General features: G+C 42.1%; 1 protein-coding gene and 1 non-coding gene across 2 annotated transcripts; one reads left to right on the forward strand and one right to left on the reverse strand.

Annotated features, from left to right (window-relative positions):
• Nucleotides 1–1,576: 1,576 nt before the first annotated feature.
• trnac-gca (transfer RNA cysteine (anticodon GCA)) lies at nucleotides 1,577–1,648 on the reverse strand. Its single transcript has one exon. It is a non-coding gene; the product is annotated as a tRNA-Cys (tRNA).
• Nucleotides 1,649–6,441: 4,793 nt separating this feature from the next.
• Nucleotides 6,442–13,775, forward strand: lfng (LFNG O-fucosylpeptide 3-beta-N-acetylglucosaminyltransferase). The gene is made up of 8 exons (XM_010730575.3): nucleotides 6,442–7,014; nucleotides 10,785–10,833; nucleotides 11,042–11,144; nucleotides 11,233–11,386; nucleotides 11,492–11,577; nucleotides 11,814–11,979; nucleotides 12,070–12,155; nucleotides 12,256–13,775. The coding sequence occupies exons 1-8, from the start codon at nucleotides 6,601–6,603 to the stop codon at nucleotides 12,320–12,322; spliced, it is 1,125 nt and encodes a 374-aa protein (XP_010728877.1). The 5' UTR covers nucleotides 6,442–6,600; the 3' UTR covers nucleotides 12,323–13,775.
• The last annotated feature ends 6,424 nt before the right edge of the window (nucleotides 13,776–20,199 follow it).

The following is a 20,199-nucleotide window of genomic DNA, read 5'->3' on the forward strand; positions in this document are numbered from 1 at the left end:
GACAGTAGAACAAGGCCTCTGCTAATCCATTTAATATGAGAGGATCAGCCCAGTTGGACCCACCACAAGGGATAAAGTGCTGCTCTGTGGGATGGAAGCTGCTCTTGTTTCTTAACTGGAGTTGGGCCAAGGCTGGTGCCAGGAATTAATCCCAGTAACAAAAAGAGCGGATTCACTCAGCTGACCAGGTTGGACAGTCTGGAAGGAAGGTGTGTTTTTTTTATGTGTGAGCCTCTAATGATGCAGGATTTTCTGACAGGTGGTATGTTCAATATATGCCATGTGGCAACCCCTGCTTGGCCCTGATACTCTTTATCCTATAATACTGAGTCCTCCTCCATTTAGCACCAATTCTCTGATTTTAATAGCAATTAACGGATCATGAAAATAAATAGCAGCTTTAAGCTGTTGGAAAACTGACGAGGGATCACAGGAAAATGACAAATTCTGGATTTATAAGGATGAAAGACAAGCTAGACCAGCACTGAGAAAGGCAAAAACTGTTCTTAATTGTGTGTACATTAAAAAAGCATTGTGTGTTCAATCAATTACCAGAGTGTCCTCAACAATTAGCCAGCATTTGCTATATTGTCTTGCTGTTTTCTTCAAATAGCCATAAAGTAATTTAACTGCCCTGCAGTCACATCTGCTTTTCATTGTCATGGCTCCTTAATTTGTCTGGCCGCCCCTGTTGCTGTATATCACCCTGCTCCCTGCGGAGCTCACTCTTGGTAAACAATAAGCCATGACCGAACTTTGCTTCTCCGCGTTACAAAAACATGAACTAAAATCCACACGAGTAATAAAAACAATATAAGTGAAAGGTTGAAATCTTGCAGACTGTGAAATTGAAAGGGGGGGGGAGTAATTAACTTTGATCCTCTGAAAATGATTAATCTTACTGGTTGCTAATTGACCTCTGGTTGCAGAGCAAACATTAAACTCTTAAATAGATACAGATGGAGTATATTCTAGAGATGATTTTCCTTGAATTTCCAATCCATCTGTCATTGTTCGCTGCGGGGTGTCATGGGTTCAGAGGAGAATATTGTGTTAAAACTCAGGGGGCAACAAGCATCTCAGAAATATTCGGGCCTTTCCTGTTGATGAATGTTTGCAGTGGTTTCTTTTCAACCCGCTGGGAGATACCACAAAGCCCAGGGGCCCAGGAAGAGAGGAGGCTGCAGAGGTTTGGATGTTTCTAAACAGATCGAGTAACAGGATGCTCTAAGACGGACCCAAGGGAGTCCCCTCGTATTTTTACCTGTGGTCACATGGGCACGAGCTGTATAAACAAAAGAGAAATGAATGATTTCTGTCATATTTAATTAACAAAATAGTATCTTCAGAGATGAAGTTGCTTTATTGTGGATTTCATAACTCTGCGGCTCACTGACATTTGCTTGGAAATTCCCAGGATGTCATTTCTGTAAATGAGCTGGAGATCTACAGAGAAGCTCTTTTAATCTTACCCACTTGTATTTATCTTTGTGTCTTACACTTCAGAATGCAGCGCAATGATCATTGCTTATTAAGTCCTTCCTATTTAAGTTTTGTCTTGAAATATTTAAAGTTTAGGGGGCATCCGGATTTGAACCGGAGACCTCTTGATCTGCAGTCAAATGCTCTACCACTGAGCTATACCCCCTTATACACATATGTTGCTCAGTTTAAGAAAGGAGAACCAGATCCTTCACAGAAACCACTTTTATCCAAGACCTGGTGACAGTCCTTTTGCACTTAACATCTTTATTTCAGCCTGTTGGTGCATGTTCTACACGGTTCAGGTCATTTTCATTGTGGCTGTTAGTACTACTAAACCCCTCAAAAGCATGTAACCACTCAAATCTCCTTGTAGAAAAAAAAAGAAGAAATTACACGATGTGTGTAACACCAACATAACACTCCCTGAATGAAACCACAGCAGTTTCCCACCAGAGCCTCTCTCTCTGCAGCTCCGCTCAGCCTGCTGTCCCGTGAGAGTCTGACACATCAGACTGCCCTGTCATTTTCACAGTATCAGATCCCACAGCCCTATTCTTCCACCATAATACACACACAAAGATCATGTCTCCGCACCTCTTCATGTTCCACAACATAAAGCCAGTCCACAGTAACACTGTTGAGAAAAGAGACAACAAATAGGAAACCATGCCAAACTAACCCCATCATTCACAATTTGGGCCGCCCTGTTGAATGTGTTTATGTTTGGAGCCACATTTGTGAGACTGTAAAGACCAGACTAGACTAGAGTCCTCCTAATTGAATGTGTCGATCATTGGATGTTCCCAGAACAACAAGAGTGAGCACAAAAGGGAGAGTGCTGGGAAGCATTAGGCTGACAGAGTGGAAGTAGGGCAGGAGCATGGGGTGATGAGTAGGTCTGAAGAGTTATGCAAATAGCTTGGTTATGAAGGAGAGAGTGAAAAGAGAACAATTATGACGGGGAGGGGGGTTACTTTTACTCTAAAATAGGACATCAACCACAAGCCGTGAGTTTCCTGTTTTCATTGGATCTGCAGAGTCGTCTCTTTTGCCTCTGCAGCAAAGATCTCCCTCTGCCCCAGAGCCCTCGGCTTGTTTATTTAGCCAAGAAATGTAGAGTAAACTTCATTGCTACCGATACATCCCTTAACAAATGAGCCAACTAACTCTGACACGGTGATTATACATGTACAACAAACTCTTCACATATAATGTCTTGTGAAAACAAATCAGATTATGCACACCACCTCTGCAATGGCTCACACATTTGATGTATTTAAATGAGAAAAGGGGCCTGATGATGAGAGGACACAGCAAACTATTAAAAGAACCTCAATTGTCTTTTCTTTGTCTGCTGGACCTCCCATTGTATGTCACAGCAAGGTAGCTACAGGCCACAAACAAAAAGAGACTTTGTATTGGTTGGGAAAATTTAACCCAACAAAAGAGGCCTTTTCAAGAGAGGCTTTTTTTTTTTTTTACAACATACAACTACCAACCTCTTAAAACTTACATTCTGATGTGCAAATAACTTAAAGTTGTCAACAGCTTTGAGAGGTCCCTTGAGTTTATTAAGCTTTTAGTGGAAATATAAACCTGAAGGGTCTCCAGTGAATATCTTGTTTCCAGCAACAATATGTGGGTTTGTACATTGTAGAGAAGTCCATGCTGCTGCTCTTGGTATGGGGCAAAAAAATATCCAACAAGGCTGATATCTCTGAGTGACTCACATGTGATAAAAGATGGTTTACAGGTCTTATTATTGAATAGAAGAAATCGTGTCGACATGTCTGGGCATGTAGCCTGACACCATTAAGCACTCCTGGTTGACCATTTACAAAATCAACCCTGTGTTTGTTCTCAGTCAACACATAAAGAAACTATTCTTCCTGTGTTTGTTCTCAGTCAACACATAAAGAAACTATTCTTCAGTTTATCTGGAAAAATTAATTGAACCAATTTGAGGATAAGTCGTTTTCATTGGACTTAATGTAGTTTTTTCTCATCAGATTTATACTTCATTAAGTGAGTCAAATTTAACTACACATTTTGGGTACTTTACCTGAGTTATTTCATTTCATTGCGACTTTGGACTTAACTTCATTTCAGAATCAAATCCTGTACTTCACTACCCGACCACAGGGTATAAATACTTGCTCCACCACACATACCATAACATTTTGCTAACATTGATACTACTATGCTTGTGCAACCTTTTGCATTATCAATATTTATTTCATGCATTGTGGGGGTGCTTTTTCCTTTATCTCAGCTAAGGATCTCGTCTTATGTCCTATTTTACAAGTTCATTGTGTTTACCTGAAGAAGGTTCATTCAGACGTATGGGAACTCACTGCAGATCAATACAAATGGGTCATATTTATTTGTCTCCCAAGCAGCTGAAGCTTTCTCGGCCATGGTCCTTGGAGAGTTTCCTCTAATGTTGCATGTGGAGGGAAACTGAACCCGAGTTCTGAGGAGGACACCCGGTCCCCTGGCTCTCACTTCTGGTGTGACCTGTAATCCCATCAGAGCTAGTGTGTCCATACTGAGAAAATATACACAAGGGAAGAGTGATCCCACCACCCAGCTCTCATCCACTGATCCCCACAGGGTAGTCTGTGCAGTCTTACACTCTATTAAAACTCTTGTTCACACTTAGACACTTCATTCAGTCGTAACGTTCATTGTGGTTAAGGTTCTATATTATAAAAAGAAACAATCATGGATTGATCCTAACATGTGTTAAAGATAAGCAGCAAGAGTCCATCATATTTGTTTTCTTCAAACTACAAAAAGAAATGTATGCTGGGACGTCTGCTAACATGCTTATCTTGCCTATTTGGAAACTTAACCTGTTACGTTGAGTGAACTCTCAGTAGATCATTTGGTCAACTCAATATTTTAAGCTGAAATTACATCAAGTTCATGACAAAAGATGAATTGATTCCACTACAGTTATTGTGTTTAGTGTCCAGGAGATCTAAGACTCGGCTAGTTGACGTCACAACATCTTATATAGGAAAGACTGGAATTCATTGGACACATATTTGAATCAGTAACTAATAAACAAAAGCTTCAAAAGGGCAGAAACATCCCGAGGAATGTTAAACACACTGAAATATGAAATAAAAACGAAAGATGTGGCTTTGAGCTAATGTCTTCCATGTTGTGTTGGATCTATATGCACCATGCAGAGTATCAAGTTATAGCTGACATCTTACAGAGTAGAATGCGCACATGTGTTTTCACTTTTTGTGGTGTGCATCAGAGAATAAAAAGAGGTAGTTAGTGCTGAAATGATGTTTTCTGGACAGTTGTGGGATGACACTTTGGTAACAGTACATGCTGGGATTCTTTACCTGTCGTACGTCCATCAAATGTAATCAACTTTGTAAGGAGATGATCTATAAATAGCAGCTCTGTCAGATCCCCCAGCATGTTGATACCATCAGGGGGGAAATCAAGCACATTGTGGTGTTTATTTGTGGGTTTGTGGGCACTGTGGTGAGGAAGTGGGCCCGTCTAAAGAAACTGAATTTAATCTCTTTGGTATTTGGCAGTAATGTTAGGGGGGGTTAGCTCAAAGATGAGGTGGAGTTGTGTTCAAACAAGACAAGTAGGCTTTTTTTTCTCTTGCTGTCAGTGGAGCAAGCAAAAAGGCTGAAATAAACTGTGAACCGAGGGGGAGGTTGGAGCTAATACAACTGGAGAACTTTACTCTTTCACTTGCCATTTTAACAACTGACATTGTTTTCACAAGTCCAAAGGACCAAAAAGAGTTTCCGAGGTGGGACGATTGCCCTGCAAGCCCAGCAGAAAGAGACGGATGATCGAAGAAGAATGAAGGCCACAGAGACAACCCCCTCTGCCTGGTTTCTTATACTTGCTTTTAGGCTCTTTTCAATGCACACTTTTAAAAAGGTGAACAAAAGGCCTTGTCAGGACCAACAAAGCAGATAGATAACTTATGTTGTGTGTGTCCCAGAATTAAAAAGAATGAAACACCTGCACTAGAAAATAAGTTTTTCTCTTGCAAAAGATTTGGAAAAAAAAACAACTCTCCTACTAGTGCAACAGCAAAGACAGAGAAGTTAACCCAGGAGAGCAGGAAGTGTTGAAAATCTGTTGCAGACATGAACGGTGTGACTCATACACCTTAAAGCGCAACATTGACTTTTGGGGAGGTTATCCTAACGGTGATCTTTCCCAATAACTGGATTGAGACCAAAACCATCTGTGTCTTTAGCTGTCTTCGTAAAAAACGTAAAGATACTCTTAATGCTATCGACAAACGCTTAAAGATATTGAAAGATCAATCAAGGTTTTTGGCACCAACGTTGAGGATGTACTTTTACATTTGTTCAAGCAGACATTTGTTTGATACTAAACTGTCTAAATCTGGAGGTTGCTGAGAGTCTGGGGGAGTTATTAAAGCTCCACCAGCTGCATGTTGGTCTAAATGGGACTCATGTCTTTTGGTCGGCGTCCCGACACCAGACGGCACTCAGTTGCGAGAGCCAGAATTTGAATAACAAGTGTTGAGGAATGACCAACTGTTTAGAGTCCTCACAAGGTCAGCGAAGTACAATAGAGGCTGTTTCTCTGGTGAACACCCAACTCACAATCAGACAGCTTCACAAGACTGACTGCAAATTCAGATGTGGAGGGTAAACACACAGGCACACTGATACAGGTGCAGGAACACACCTTTCCTTATATCCAGCTGCCCTTTTGTTGTCTTTGGGTCAATCTTTTACTTATATTATCTGTTAAAGTCAAACTGAATTATGCAAGTGACACACACACACACACACACACACACACACACACACACACACTAAGAGCTGTAACCATGCCCCTGTGCTGCGTCACCGTCTGGCATGCTGCATTCAAGGACCTCCCCTGAGGCGTGGCCAGCATGGAAGCTTATATATTCCCCCTCGTCACTATTCACTTATATGTGATTCAGCTATGCACCCTGACGGACGTGTCATTTATCCTTTTGTGCTTTAGTTAAAAAAAGAAAAAAGAAGAAAAAAACATATGGACTTTGCATTGAGGATTCACGCCGTTTTATAGTCTTTTAGTATTTTTTTTGTTTTAGGTTTAATCATGTTGAAGAATAATGCAAAGAAGACAGCTATCACTGTAGTCAGCACAGCATGTCTCTGCCTGTTGCTGCTCCTGGTTGCTGTGCAGCATCACCGCGTTCAGGTGGATGAGGAGACGAACGGAGAGGAAGCCGGGACGCGCTCTCTCCTCCAAGAGGTACAGGAGGAGCAGGAGGACGCGCAACTCGGCAGCGCGCCGGTCAAGAGCGGATTCTCAGCGTACTTCACCAAACTGACCCGGGGACGGAGGGAAGTGGAGAAACCCGCACGCTCCTCTGCGCCCGCAGCCGACCCGCCTCCAGCTGAGGACATCAGCGCCGATGACATCTTCATCGCTGTGAAGACCACGAAGAAGTTCCATCAGTCCAGGTTGAATCTGCTTCTGGACACCTGGATCTCAAGAAACATGCAGCAGGTAAAGGAAAAGTGCAAAATGAATTTTTCATGACATTCATGTTTAAAAAAAAAAACCCCAACCATTTCATCAACTTTTACGCAAATAATGTCAAGAACTGTAAAATTCACATTTTAGGATGAGATCCTGGTTGTTTGTGGGTTGATATCATTGTTGCTTGCTGTGCTGCAGAGCTGAACAATAATCCAGTGTAAGCATGCAGGTGATGCCTGTTTGATGGCAGTTTACAGTGCTGTATTGTTCCCCTTGTCACCAGATGACACAGTGAAATAGCAGCAGAAACCCCTGTTAACCATGCTGAATTTCTTCGGCTCTGTCACTTTTTATTCTCCTCTGAGTGATGTTCCTGAGAACGGGAGGGGAGCAGGTTCAGGACTCCCTCTTCTCAGCCCCCCTCTCTCCCCACTTTCTATTATCCCTCCTCTTTTTGGGTGTCCCAGTGAATGCCCCCGGTGCAATGGATGCTTCACAGCACCGACTCCAGTGCTGTCCCCTTTCCAGGACTAACAAAGCGTCTTTCTGAAGGGGAAAGAAAAGCTTTCCCAGCCCCTTGTCTCCCCTCTCTCCATGGGAACGTGGGAGCTGAGTCTGGGTCAAGCTTACTAGAGGGATGGGAAAACGGGGGCTTCGTTAAAGGGGATGCTTGGGACAAAGGGGTGCATCTATAGGCAAGTTTGTGCTGGGAAGCAGCACGCTGAGTATGTGGCCTTGAGAAGCAGGCTCCTTTAGAGGGTGCACAAAGAAATGCATGGCTCTAAGTGTGGAGAAAGCTAGTCAAAGTGATTTTATCCTGCACCTAGAAGTGTCTTTTTAATTTGTCACACACAGGGTTTTCCTTCAAACCTTGTCTCTCTCTTTTATCTCAAGCCCAAGTAAAGTTTGGGGAGAGGTTTCTTCTCTTGATGTCAGGAAAATAAGTACAGGCTGTCAGTCGCTGATCAGATGAAATTACCTGCACGCCTCACATTAATGCACAAACCCGGCTTCATAACATCTGCCTATAACGTGGGTTGATTGTGCTAATTGCTTGTAATCACTGTACAGCACGATGTTAGTTAACCCATCTGACAGAATTAACAGCAGGGCTTATAGGCCGGCAGCTGGTGGGTGGCTGCGCGGACAAAAAGGACAGGCTGAGCCCACAATGCAAGAGGGAGTTCCTGGAGGAAGGGTGACAGGTGGTCAGGAGAGACAGAACAAAGGACGGCCTGAATGCCAGCCATATGATGCTCAGAGTTCCCACCATGTACATATGGCGCATCCTCCATGTTCAGGTTTGATTCTCACGCTCAGCTGATGAACATCTGTGGAGTTTGTAGCAGTTTAGACACAAGGGACAAAAGCATTATTTCTGCATTGGCTGCATTTATTTCTCCTACTTTTATTTTCTCCTCACTCTTTACTTATATGCAGATGGAGCTGCTATCTGTTGCTGTTTACATGAGCAGATTATCTCTGCGATAGCTGTGTTGACACAATAGTGCCTGTGGCCTTCTTAATCTTTGTACCCATTGGAAACCAGCCAGAAAGGTTACCCTTTGTGACCTATTCTTTCAGTCATTATATCACTTTTTTCATGTATAGTGCCTCTTCCTGTTCCACCCTCTAACAATATAACTTCATATGAGAGCAGCGTAAAACAAAAGGACAAAATGTATCATAATACTTCCCGTTCCAAAGTGTTGATCAGCAGCAAACTCATTTGTAAAACCGGTGCGTAGTAGCTGCTTTCATCAGAGCATAAATTCATTTTGCAGCTGGCACTTACGTCTTCATAGTGTGCCATGCATTCCTTACTCTTAAGAGTATGATAATTAGCCAGCGCTCCAACAATGAGCGCTTTTAGCATTTAGAAAAAGCACTTGGTGCTGTGGTTGAGATAAACAGAAGGCTTCACTGTGGAGTGGCAAAGTACAAGTGGTCAGAAAAGTGGGTGATGGTCATTCAAGAGGACAGCCTGGTGTTAACAATCTGTGTCTGTCTATTATTTATCTCTTTGGTGCAAAATCATTTGTCCTGATAATCAAGTGCTGAAAATGCTTTGAATTTCTGAAGGGGAAAGGAGCCAGGGTGGAAGTGGTTGATGCAGGGAGGGGAGCCTGATGCCCTTCCTTCCCGTAGAGTTGGAGACAGCCAGCCAGGCACCACGTTCAGCTCAGACGGGGCCGTGCCAGGCCTTCCTGTGGTCAGGAGTTCAGCCCCTCCACCCCTCCTTTGCTCCCATCTCCCTCCTTTCCTCACCCCTGTGTCCCCTCGCCTCTTATCTCTGCTTCACACACAGCCAACTTTTCTTTTTCTTTTTTTTTTTAGCATGAATTAGTATTCCATGAAAGTAACTGTTCTTTTTAGTTTCACTTAAGAAACAAAGACAGAAAAAAAAAAAACCTCTTCCCCGGGAGTTTTCTCTTTAGTTAACTCCTGCAGCTGTATGCAAATGCTGGCAAACATATTTAGAATTTACCCAGTGGAGACTTTACCCAGCATGAAAACTCACAGCATTGTTCTATTCAAGAGAGGCTCTGGCTGTATATGTGGCCCGGAGGCGGGGGTGGCGGGGGGTGAAGCGGGGGGTGAATGACCACACACGGTTTTCGATTTACTAATCAGCAGTGAGATTCCTCCCTCCTCTCCCTCCGTCCTCCCTCCCTCTCTTTCTGTCAGTGCCCTGGCAGCTCTGGCAGCTGCCTCAGTGATTAGGCTGTCTATTCAACGGGCTTTAAAGCAAACAGCACCAGCCTCTGATCCCTTCACCAGCGAAAACCACCACCCTTTCCTTAAACAAATACAGGCCCGCGGCCTTAGCCATGGAGTAACATCTGCCCAGAGTTTGTTCCACAAACAGTTCAGGCAGAAAAGAAAGAAAAGAAGTAGAAAGATGTGTCTTTTCATTCAAGCGCAGATCAGAAATTCTCAGTCGTTCAGCAGCAGCAGCAGGGTGGCGAACTTGCAGGATTATAATTGTGCTTTGTCAGTGAGGGTTAAGGCATCACGACCTGGCATGTAGAGACACGTGGCGTAGATAAGGTAGTGTGGCGCTCGGCAGGTGCTGCCTCACCTGAGGTGAAGAGTAAACAGACCACTGGCAGTTACAAAGCCCCGGGCCGGCTGCCTTTTCATCCTCACTATTCAGCAGCTTGCACCTGCTCGGTGTGAGCCATCATAAAGAGGAGTCTAATCTTCCCCTGCTCCTTTTTAAAAGTGCGTTCCTGTTAGGCACCCCTTTGTTCTTAACTCCTTTTATGAGTAGCTGCTACATTCAACAAGCGCCTGCAGTCTCGTGGTTTGATTCCTGAGTCTGTCTGTCATACAGCAGCGAGCACACAGAGGATTGTGTTTGTGGTTTTGTCAGATCTGTGTGCTGCTACTTTAGCTGTATTCAACATGTTGAAGCCCGGCAGCAGGTCCAGCAGAGTGAGGGGGCTCAGCCCGGGGGATGGGGATGCATGAATGGGGTGTGCGTGGGGGCGGACAGTCTGCCTCCTGCTTTGTTCTATGTCTGGGATGCTTCGGGGCGGCAGCATTGTTGCCATGGAGAGAGTGAAGCGTGGGACAAAAGGCCTTTATTAGAGCCAGGGGTTGTTTAACTCAATGTGTTTTCCACTGCATAAAAGACATGTCGATTGATGCTAATCACACCGGGCTGGATGCGAGGAAGGAGGACTTTGGACACACTCTTGATCATGTGACCGCCCCACATGATCATCCAAAGTTATTTCGATTTTATGGATTTAAAGACCACTCATCTGTGATGTCTTTTATTTGTTTTCCAGACCTACATCTTTACGGACGGAGAAGATGAGGAGCTAAAAAAGAAAATTGGTAAGTTTTATGAGGGGCTTTTCATGTTGGGAACAGAGAGGCACATTGTTTTATTAGTAACTCTGAATTCATGAGAAACCAAATCATATGTTAAAAAGAAGCTGTGAGCTTTTTTGCCTCCGTGACGGGTGATGGTAAATTACATAGTCACCATTGATTCTGCAATCTTTAATTAAATATGCTTCTATTTCTTTCACTGTTGCCACAGGGAACCATGCAATCAACACAAACTGCTCTGCAGCTCATAGCCGACAAGCTCTGTCTTGCAAAATGGCAGTGGAATATGACAAGTTTATAGAGTCTGGGAAAAAGTAAGTATGACTTGATATTTATTTTCATGTTTTTTTTATTTTTATTAGTCTGTTTATCTCAGGATCTGATCAATCTTCTTCTGCTTAGGTGGTTCTGTCATGTGGATGATGATAACTACGTGAATGTTCGGACTCTGGTGAAGTTCCTATCCCAGTACCCCCACACCCAGGACATGTACCTCGGTAAACCCAGTCTGGACCGGCCCATAGAGGCCACAGAGAGACTGGGGGACAATAAGATGGTAAATACAAGATTCTTATGTTTGGTTTATAATATATTGGAATCATACAGATTTTATATGTCAGATAATGCTGCATATTGACAAATATTTTCTGTGTTCTTATAGAAACCAGTCAACTTCTGGTTTGCCACTGGAGGAGCAGGTTTCTGTGTGAGCCGGGGTCTGGCACTGAAGATGAGCCCATGGGCCAGGTGAGATACAAATACACTTACACACATCCCAGTCTTAAAGATGAAAATAACAACAACAACAAAAAAAAAAGTCACATTTTGGGAAATAAACTTGTATTGTCTTTCAAAATAAAAGTACGTTCAGTATTAGGAATTCGCTCATCTTAGCACAAAGACAATGAGGGCGAGGTAGCTCAGGTTATGTGTTTATATAAGCACCTCTGACAAGGTCTCTGTCTATTTTGTTGCCTTTCCAGTGGTGGTCACTTCATGAATACGGCGGAGAAGATTCGCCTGCCTGACGATTGCACCATCGGCTACATCATCGAGTCGGTTCTGGGGGTTCCTCTGACCCGCAGCAACCTGTTTCACTCCCACCTGGAGAACCTGCAACTAGTATCAAGATCTGAAATACACAAACAGGTACGTGGTCAATATGAAGTCATGAATCAACGTTAGAGTGGTGTTCTTTCTATGTTGCTCATGTTTTTTTTGCTATATTTCATCTTTCAGATCACCCTCAGTTATGGGATGTTTGAAAACAAGAGCAACATCATCAATTTGAAAGGGGCTTTTCCCGTGGAGGAGGATCCATCAAGGTGAGAGAGACTGTTCTGCATTCAATGACGTGACACAGATTCATCTCAGTTTGAAGACTTTTCAGCAAATCTAACTCTGACCTTATCTTCTGTCTTCCAGGTTCAAGTCTGTGCACTGTCTCCTGTATCCAGACACCCCATGGTGTCCACCTCAGGTTGCCTTTTAGGGTGACCGCTCCTTTCTCATCCTCGTCCCCATCGTGCCTCGGTATCTGAAAGGCTCGTGGGGACCAGTGTTTGGTATTAGACCGTGCGGCTGCTGTATTCTTGCTGCAGTTGTGTGCGGTCTTTAATGGTTTTACTGGGCTGCTGTGCGGCCCGCCTCTGGACTATTCTTTCCTGTCTGGAGCCAGGACCTCGTCCCACAATGTTCGGGTGGAGGACACCAGCTCTCGGGCAGGAAGTAGCTTTCAGCATTAAGCTTTGCAGGCAATCAGTTGAGCTTTGTGATGTATATGTTGCTTGTAAATGTATCTGCAATTCTCATAGAATGTATTGTCATATATTCAAGCCTTTTTGCCAGCCTCACATTAACATTTACTTTTTTTTAGGCTTTTATCATATAATTGGCTTTTTCAGGCATTTTTGTTTAGATCTTTTAACTCTGATGGCTCCGGACAAACACTCTAATATGAAGATATTGTTGTGCTTTTAAGTTAACAGTGTTATTTCTCCCACAACTTGAGCTGGCAGTAGGCGGATTTCCAAATTTTTTAGGTGACCTAATCTGAAGTATATCAGGACAAAGCACTTTTTGATAGATTTTTTTTTTGGTGAACTGATCTAATTTACGTCCTTTAATGACATGCTTCAGATTTGTGTCCAAACCAACGAAAAAAAAAAAGAAAGAAAGAAATTAACCCCTCAAAATCTCAACATCTATTCATTCTTATGTATTTAATAACACTCCTTGCATTTGTTACAATCAGGGAAAAACAATGAGTGGAAGAGATTTTGATTTGTGGGGTTACAATCAGCTTTTAAGTTGCTTTGAAAAGTTTTTTTTTTTTTGTGTCATTTAAATATTGCACAGCTGAGTTTCAAAAGAACTGATATTTGCTCCTGGAAAGACGCTCACCTCATGAGGTTCAACGGTGGAGAATAAGTGACTTTTAGCTTGGACGAAAAGCCATTTTTTAAAGAGATCAATTTGAATCTATGGCGTATAAATAATTTGAGCCGCAGTCTATAATAGTTTGCACAAAAGACTGATGTGCCTGTGATGTGAGATCTTAACAGGAGCAACATCAGTGTTTCCACATGGAGGTGTTTTTCCCTCTGTGTATCTCTCACCCATATTGGGTTACATTGTACATCTTGATTACAGTATTGTGTACTGTGCCTATGTTTAAATTCGTAGTGATTGTATAATGTTTAGAATGTAATTTCCCCTTTGTGGTTTACATACGCTTTTAATGACCTGGACATGATTTTTGTACTGCTTTGAACTGTGTTAAATGACTGTGGTGTTTATTCTCCAGTATCTGGAGGGTTTTGAACAGTTCATTCCCAATACTGTCTTCTCAGGGATTATGAGCTGATTCTGGTATTAACTACCATGGGGACCCACGGTGGGACCTAAAACTTTGAATAAAAGTGCATAACCACTGAGAAACTTTACATATTTGGTCCTGTTTTTATTTAACTGAAGTTCAAGTTTATACATTTAATATTCAAAATATATGTGGGAATTATTGCACTTTTACAAGTGTTTGAAGCTCCAAAAAAGTAAAATTATTAATATTATCACAAAATACAAACAAACAACCTTATAAGTTGAGAGATAACTTCTAAGTTCCTACCTCATATTTATAACTTATCAATAGGTTAGAAACCACTGGGCTAAAATATCTAACTGTATCTAAACCAGTTAAAACATTTAGGGAAATTATTTTATTAATATGATTATACTTTCTATTTGCTAAACGTGAGCCAGGATGGCTAACTTGGAAACCAGGGCAAAAGAAAATCCACCTACCAGCTCTCTAATTAACATGTTCCATACAGTTTTTTTAATCCGTCCAAAAAACTGTGAAAATGACTGTTTGTAGTACTACAGGGTATTATGTAACTAATCCACCATGTTTTTGTCTGGGAACAGTAACTTCGTGGAGTGTTTGCTGGTGGCCTCGCAACTGCTCTGAACTGAGGCACAGTAAAACGTTGAATTGTTGTTTTAAAATTCAGTTTTGGTCCAAGTTAAACAAACGAGACACAAAGTGTTCGTTAATGAGCTTTAGAAGAAAGATTTTGTTACACCCAAACAGAGCCAGACTAGCTTTTCACAGGCAGATATGAGATCCTATAACTGACCTCAGGCCAGAAAGCAAATATGCCTATTTTGCTTTAGGCAAAAGTAGCTAATGATGCAGCAAAAAGTCAGCACTAGAATGCATTATAATATTTATGCTACTTTATATGTCTGCTTTGAAGGGAATATTGTACTATTTACTCTACTATTTATCTGGCAGTGTAATATAGAAGATGTGTATAAAACACAGCCAGCTAGAACAGTAAAATGCTGCTCACATGTTAAAATGAATCAATCCCATTATATAACAATAATGCAGCCATGTCAGAAATGCTTTTGTAGTTTTACTTGTAAAGGACTATTTTTACATTGCAGTGTCATAATACTTCCGCCACTGATTGTGATGAATGGTCCCATTCAGAGCACTCCCAAAAATTCATTTTAGGGATGAACAAAAAAGCAACCTAACTCTTATTTTACACTATAAAAAGACAGAATACAATTAAAAAACAAAACAAAATTGTTGATATAAGCCTGCATGCATGCTGGCTGGCTGAACTTTGGCAGACACGGAGCTGAAGATTCATCACCAAAGCTTTGCATGGGAGACAAATTACTTGAAGCAAACATCCCCACCACAAACCAAAATCACAGCTTTGCCTTCCAGAAATGTATAGTGGGAAAAACGGCAGTCTTTCATGTGTCTAAATCTCACACTCAAACAGCCATCACTCATCTGCGCCCTCTTTCCTCTCTCACTTGACTCATAAAATGCTTCCAATAAATCTCTGCAAAAGTTTCAAATCAAGCATTTTACAAAACCCGAACAATCACAGCGGTCTGATTGGTAGCTTTATTCAGTGGAAAATGGCTGATCAGCTTCAGTCAGCTTGCTAACAAGAGGAAGAGAGAGAGAGATTTCTCCTCTGGCACTGCACCCATGGGAAAAGAGAGCATGTGGCTTAAGTATAAAACTCTTGTATTATTAAATTGGCAAGCTGTGAATGTGCAAACAGTAATCGGATCAGCGGCGGTTTGATCTTCACCTGCAAAAGAGGAAGGTTTTGACATAAATAAATGTAATCTGACTACTCTTTTTAAGCTCTCAAAACTGTCACTTCTTCTATATATAATGTTCATAGTCATAACTAGAGAAGTATGTGCATTATCGCAGTCAATAAAATCATTAAAAGGTGACTATGTTTCATCTGCAGTAAGAGGAATTAACGAAGGCGTACGAGATTTAAACAAACCTAAAAGCATTTCCTCGAGCTCACGTGTAAATCCCTTCACATCGGTGATTCTTCAAACACACCATTCTGTCACATCTGTGAGCGACTTTGAATGAACGGCAGTTGTTACATGTGATTACTGTCCTTTGCTGGGTTTCCACTGTTTGTCTTTCCTCTGTGTTTGCTATTGCAATTATATCTGTTCCCATACCAGCAGCTGCAGAACGATAAATACAGTCAGGCTGAGCTTTTAAGAGTACGCTATTAGCATTTCAATTTACACCCCGAGCTGAGGCCAAGATTTCTGCCTCACACAGGGAGACAGTTTGCACAGAGGACAGAGCTTTGACATGAGAGGAACCGCTTGAGACACTGAATGTGGCTTTGCAGCATTAGAACAACAGGTAGAAGTGTGAATCAGTGTTTTCTATTGTTACTTAAATAAAAGCACACAAGTATAAGTTTGTTTAGTATGTACAAACTGGACTATTTCTTGATCATTCACTGTCGCTGGGCAACCAGCAGAGAGTCCAACAAATGTTCTGGCACATTACGTGCCATAAAAACAGCAAATTGTGCTCGTAGGCAGATTGGATGTGTTGGACAGATCCAGGCTAGATCTGCAACAGCAGTTCTTCCACTGTTACCTGCAGGATTTCAACATCATCAGCAGATGTCTTTAAATAAGAAGTCAGTATCATGACTGACAGTTTAAATCCGATGTAACGTCGCCAAAGGTCTATAGTTCAACTCTTGACAGTGGAGTGATATCAGTAATGGTGTTTTGCATATGTATGCTGTGGCAGCAGGTGAGAGATTACAAGAACACAAACAGCCAACTGCAGACGCCAACCGCACGTCGACCACCTAACTGTTGAAATATGACTGGAGGCTGTTGCTGGTTATCTTCCAGTCATCATGGATTCAGTACCCAAAATGTCTCTCGTGTTCTGTTTACAAAACACAAAAGTCGTGCATGACTTGTGTCTGTCTCAGTTCAAGTCATACTTTAGGAGAAATGCAGCCTCTCTGCCCGCCAACATTTTTTTCACCCCACGGGAGAAACCAGATAAAAAAACAAAAAAACATGGAGTGTCTTGTCTATCGCCCACATAATGACTAACTTTTGATTCTGAATCCCTCAGTAGGATATTTTGTATATCACACTGTCATTACAGCTAAATGTGTTTGCCTCCAGAGTGAGAAAGTGATAGATAGTTGACTTATTTATATCATGCCTCTGAATGAAGAATCGGTTCTACAAAGCGACTACATGGAGATATGAAACAACCACAGAGAAACCAAAAACAAGATGTAAAGTCACTTAAAAAATGCAAAATGTGTAATATATGTGTATTAAAGCTTCACAAGTCCTAACAATGACATTATTTTAGCCCTGTCTGAAGGTGGAATGACAGGAAACACCTCTGCTCGTAAGTCTCTTAACAGTTTGTACCCTGCTGATTAAAACACAAACATGTTGGTGCGCTTTCTTGCACCTACCATCAGTGCTCTAAGTGGAACATGTGAAATTTCACAACTCTGTAAAGTCGCCCTCTTTGTGTTTGTTTGACTTTAAAAACACGACGCCGCCTCTCGCTGCTGGTAAAATGAAAAACCCAGAGTGTGAGGTGAGGAGTTGTTGGAGTAGGTCTTGGTGAAACATGGATGGCTGCCACAGAGGGACATTCCTCAGGCTGCAGAGGATTACAGAGAAGCTGGCCACTCACACATTGTCTTCATGACTTGCCATTGCTATATCAGTCAGTCTCCAATTAACAGTCTGCATTGTGTGCAGGATTAGGAGCGGCGGGACAAGTCCCACTGGCCCACAGAGTGATCTCACAGCAACTGGCACAGGCTTTAATCCTCCTCAACATGTGCTCCAAAGGCAGACGAAGTGGCTGTTTACTATAATCCAGGTATCACATATCCCGGCTAGAGAAGGACTTGAACTTCGTAGTAAGCAGCACTTGAGTGGGCGACTTGAGGAATTTGGAGGAGGTCCAGCCTGCCTGGCTAAAGCTGACCGGGAAGTTGGAAGATGTATTGCAAGAAATGAAATGAAAAGTGTTTCTGCACAAAGATGTTTGAATTCAACACTGAAGCGTTCTTTAACACTTTTAACGGCGTGTCAGAACTCATTTCTTTAAATGTCTTAGTTTGATCAGAATTTTAAAATCAATCTAATATCTACATTTTTAAGACTACCTATGTCATTTTATCATGTCATCCTATGATGCATGAGATGAATCTACTTTATAAATACATAAAGTTTTTTCTGACACACTGTCATGTAGTTATAAGCAGATGTAAGGGTATTTTAGAGCCGTTTCTATAAATGCACAGCATTTTGAGCAGTTATAACTTGACACGAGGACATAAATATGTTCATAATTATATCAGCAAACACTCAATAGACCGTGCATCTGCTTACAACTACATCACAGTGTGTTATAAACCATTTATTAAATGTTATGTGCCTGTTTGAATGCTAAATAAGGGCTACAATGAAGTGTTTAATAGAAAGTTCTTGTCCTGTAATATTCTCCATCCTCGTGCTGGTTTGTTTGTAGGAAAAGGTCAGCGTGTTAGAGCAACGGACTGCAGCCTGTGTTTCAGTTTATGCTGCAACATAGAATGTATTACATGGAGGTGATTTGCATCGAAGCAAAATGACTGAGTCATGATGATTGGCAGAAATGCAAATCAGGATGCAAATGATGCTGCGTGACCTCAGACAAGAACAACTCAACTGTCGTGATAACAATACACGATATGAGTGTGTAACCATGTGGTAAAGGGTCCAATCACTGCAACACACTATAGGTGGATAAACGGTGTACGGGAAGCTTGGAGAGGAGCAGACAGATAGAAGTTTTACATTGCTCAGCACTTTGGATCAAGGTGCTTAACAAAGGAACGTGAAGTTGGTGGAGTAGAAAGGTGAGGACAGGGATAACTGGACAGCTCCATAAATCCTTCACTGGGTACATGCTCCTTCTCACTGGTCCGGGTGATGTGTACAAAGGAGGAGGTGAGGTGTGAATAACGTGAGCAATGACTCCCAGGACACAGCTGCCTCCCTCTGAGTCCCCCGAGGCCACAAAAGAGACAAACCAGGCACCCTGTCTCCTTGACTCCCCTCTCCCTCGTAAGCACGGCAGCAACAAAGCAGCAGGATTCCCTCCAGAAACGGGACACAAAGGTGCTCGCGTCCTGTGTTTGCGTTGAATGTTAACTAAATAAAGGCAGATGAATGTCCAACGGTGAGTCACTGCGGTTTGCTTCTATACTGAAATGAATGAAGTCCACTTGTAGTGACAAGTAGGAAATACATTTATACATTCAAGGCAATGTTTTAGACTGTATGTTCTGATGCATCTCGTATGCAAGCACAAAGAGAACCTACCAGGTCTCAGTAAATAGTGCCCTGATGCCGCCTGACCTGAGTTTTTAAAAACAGAAATCTTGCCTTGTGCAGCTTTAACTCGCTCGTGTGTCTCCTGGTCATCATGCAGCTGCCTGGCATTGAGGAAAAAAGCAGACCAGTGGTCCAACCAGCTGGCACAGAGCCCAGCCAGACTCAGGAAGTGTCTGTGGGGGTGCAGGCTTCCCCCTCCCAGCCTGCACCTCCCCTCCCTCTCCATTCAGCTCCTCACCTCAAAGCATTAGTAATGCATTCCTCCAGTCCGGCAACAAGCAGGGTAATTCAATTTCCTCGACAGTGAGACCGTGTGAAATTTCATTTGCATCTCCGGGTCTCTGTGTAAGACGGGTTGTAAAAACCTCTCTGCCTCCATCTCGCTTTGTTTACTGCTTTGTTTAGTTTGGCCCCCTCAATAAACAGCAGGGACCCCGTGTGATGATGTAATCTCTAGATTCATCTTTGAGACAGCAAATACCTTGAAAGATTAAAGAAAAATGTTATATTCACTGCCAGAAGACTGGAGAGTTTTTTATATTTTAGTAGTCTGTTTGTAGTTTTTACTTAAAAGACACATTTTAAATGAATACTGAAAGTTCAGTAAACGTTTAAAGATGAAATAATAAAAAAATAATGCGTGCAAATGTGTCGAGATTCAGACGATAAAAACAGAACGCTGTTAAGATGAAGAAGGTCCACTTCCTGTATCTTTTTATAATCTATTTCAACCTCCAGACTTCCTCGTGAGAAGTCAGTGTTTGGAGGCGACAGCAGCTGGCTGGCGGTATGAAGGAAGTTGACAAAACCAGACGGGTGGCCCGGTGCTGACACTGACCTCTCGCCTGCTGTCGGCCCAAAGAGGTCACAAACACAAAACTGCCTTTCTGCTCTGCTCAAAGTCATCTGTATGCAGGCCTGTGGTCTGTCGCCGAACAAATACCGACATGCACATATCATTTCTAGGAGAAAGAGAATAACTACTTTCCTGGAAAATCACCAAAAAAAGAATAGAAATAAAGTGAAGAGTTTACACAGCTTCTTCTTCTCTTCTAGTTATGTGATTATCTTGTTTATATTTCCCCTAATTTTCTGCAGCTATAACTACATTTTCCTCCACTTATTATTCATTTCATC

This window comes from Larimichthys crocea, chromosome XII (assembly GCF_000972845.2).
Source record: "Larimichthys crocea isolate SSNF chromosome XII, L_crocea_2.0, whole genome shotgun sequence".
Classification (NCBI taxonomy): Eukaryota; Metazoa; Chordata; class Actinopteri; family Sciaenidae; genus Larimichthys; species Larimichthys crocea.

What these genes read in the sequence shown, in the direction of transcription:
- lfng (XM_010730575.3), top strand. Translation starts at nt 6,601, where the DNA reads ATGTTGAAGAATAATGCAAAGAAGACAGCTATCACTGTAGTCAGCACA. An exon ending in GACTGGGGGACAATAAGATG is followed by an intron (nt 11,387 to 11,491) that starts GTAAATACAAGA and finishes GTGTTCTTATAG; the next exon opens with AAACCAGTCAACTTCTGGTT. An exon ending in GTGGAGGAGGATCCATCAAG is followed by an intron (nt 12,156 to 12,255) that starts GTGAGAGAGACT and finishes TCTGTCTTCCAG; the next exon opens with GTTCAAGTCTGTGCACTGTC.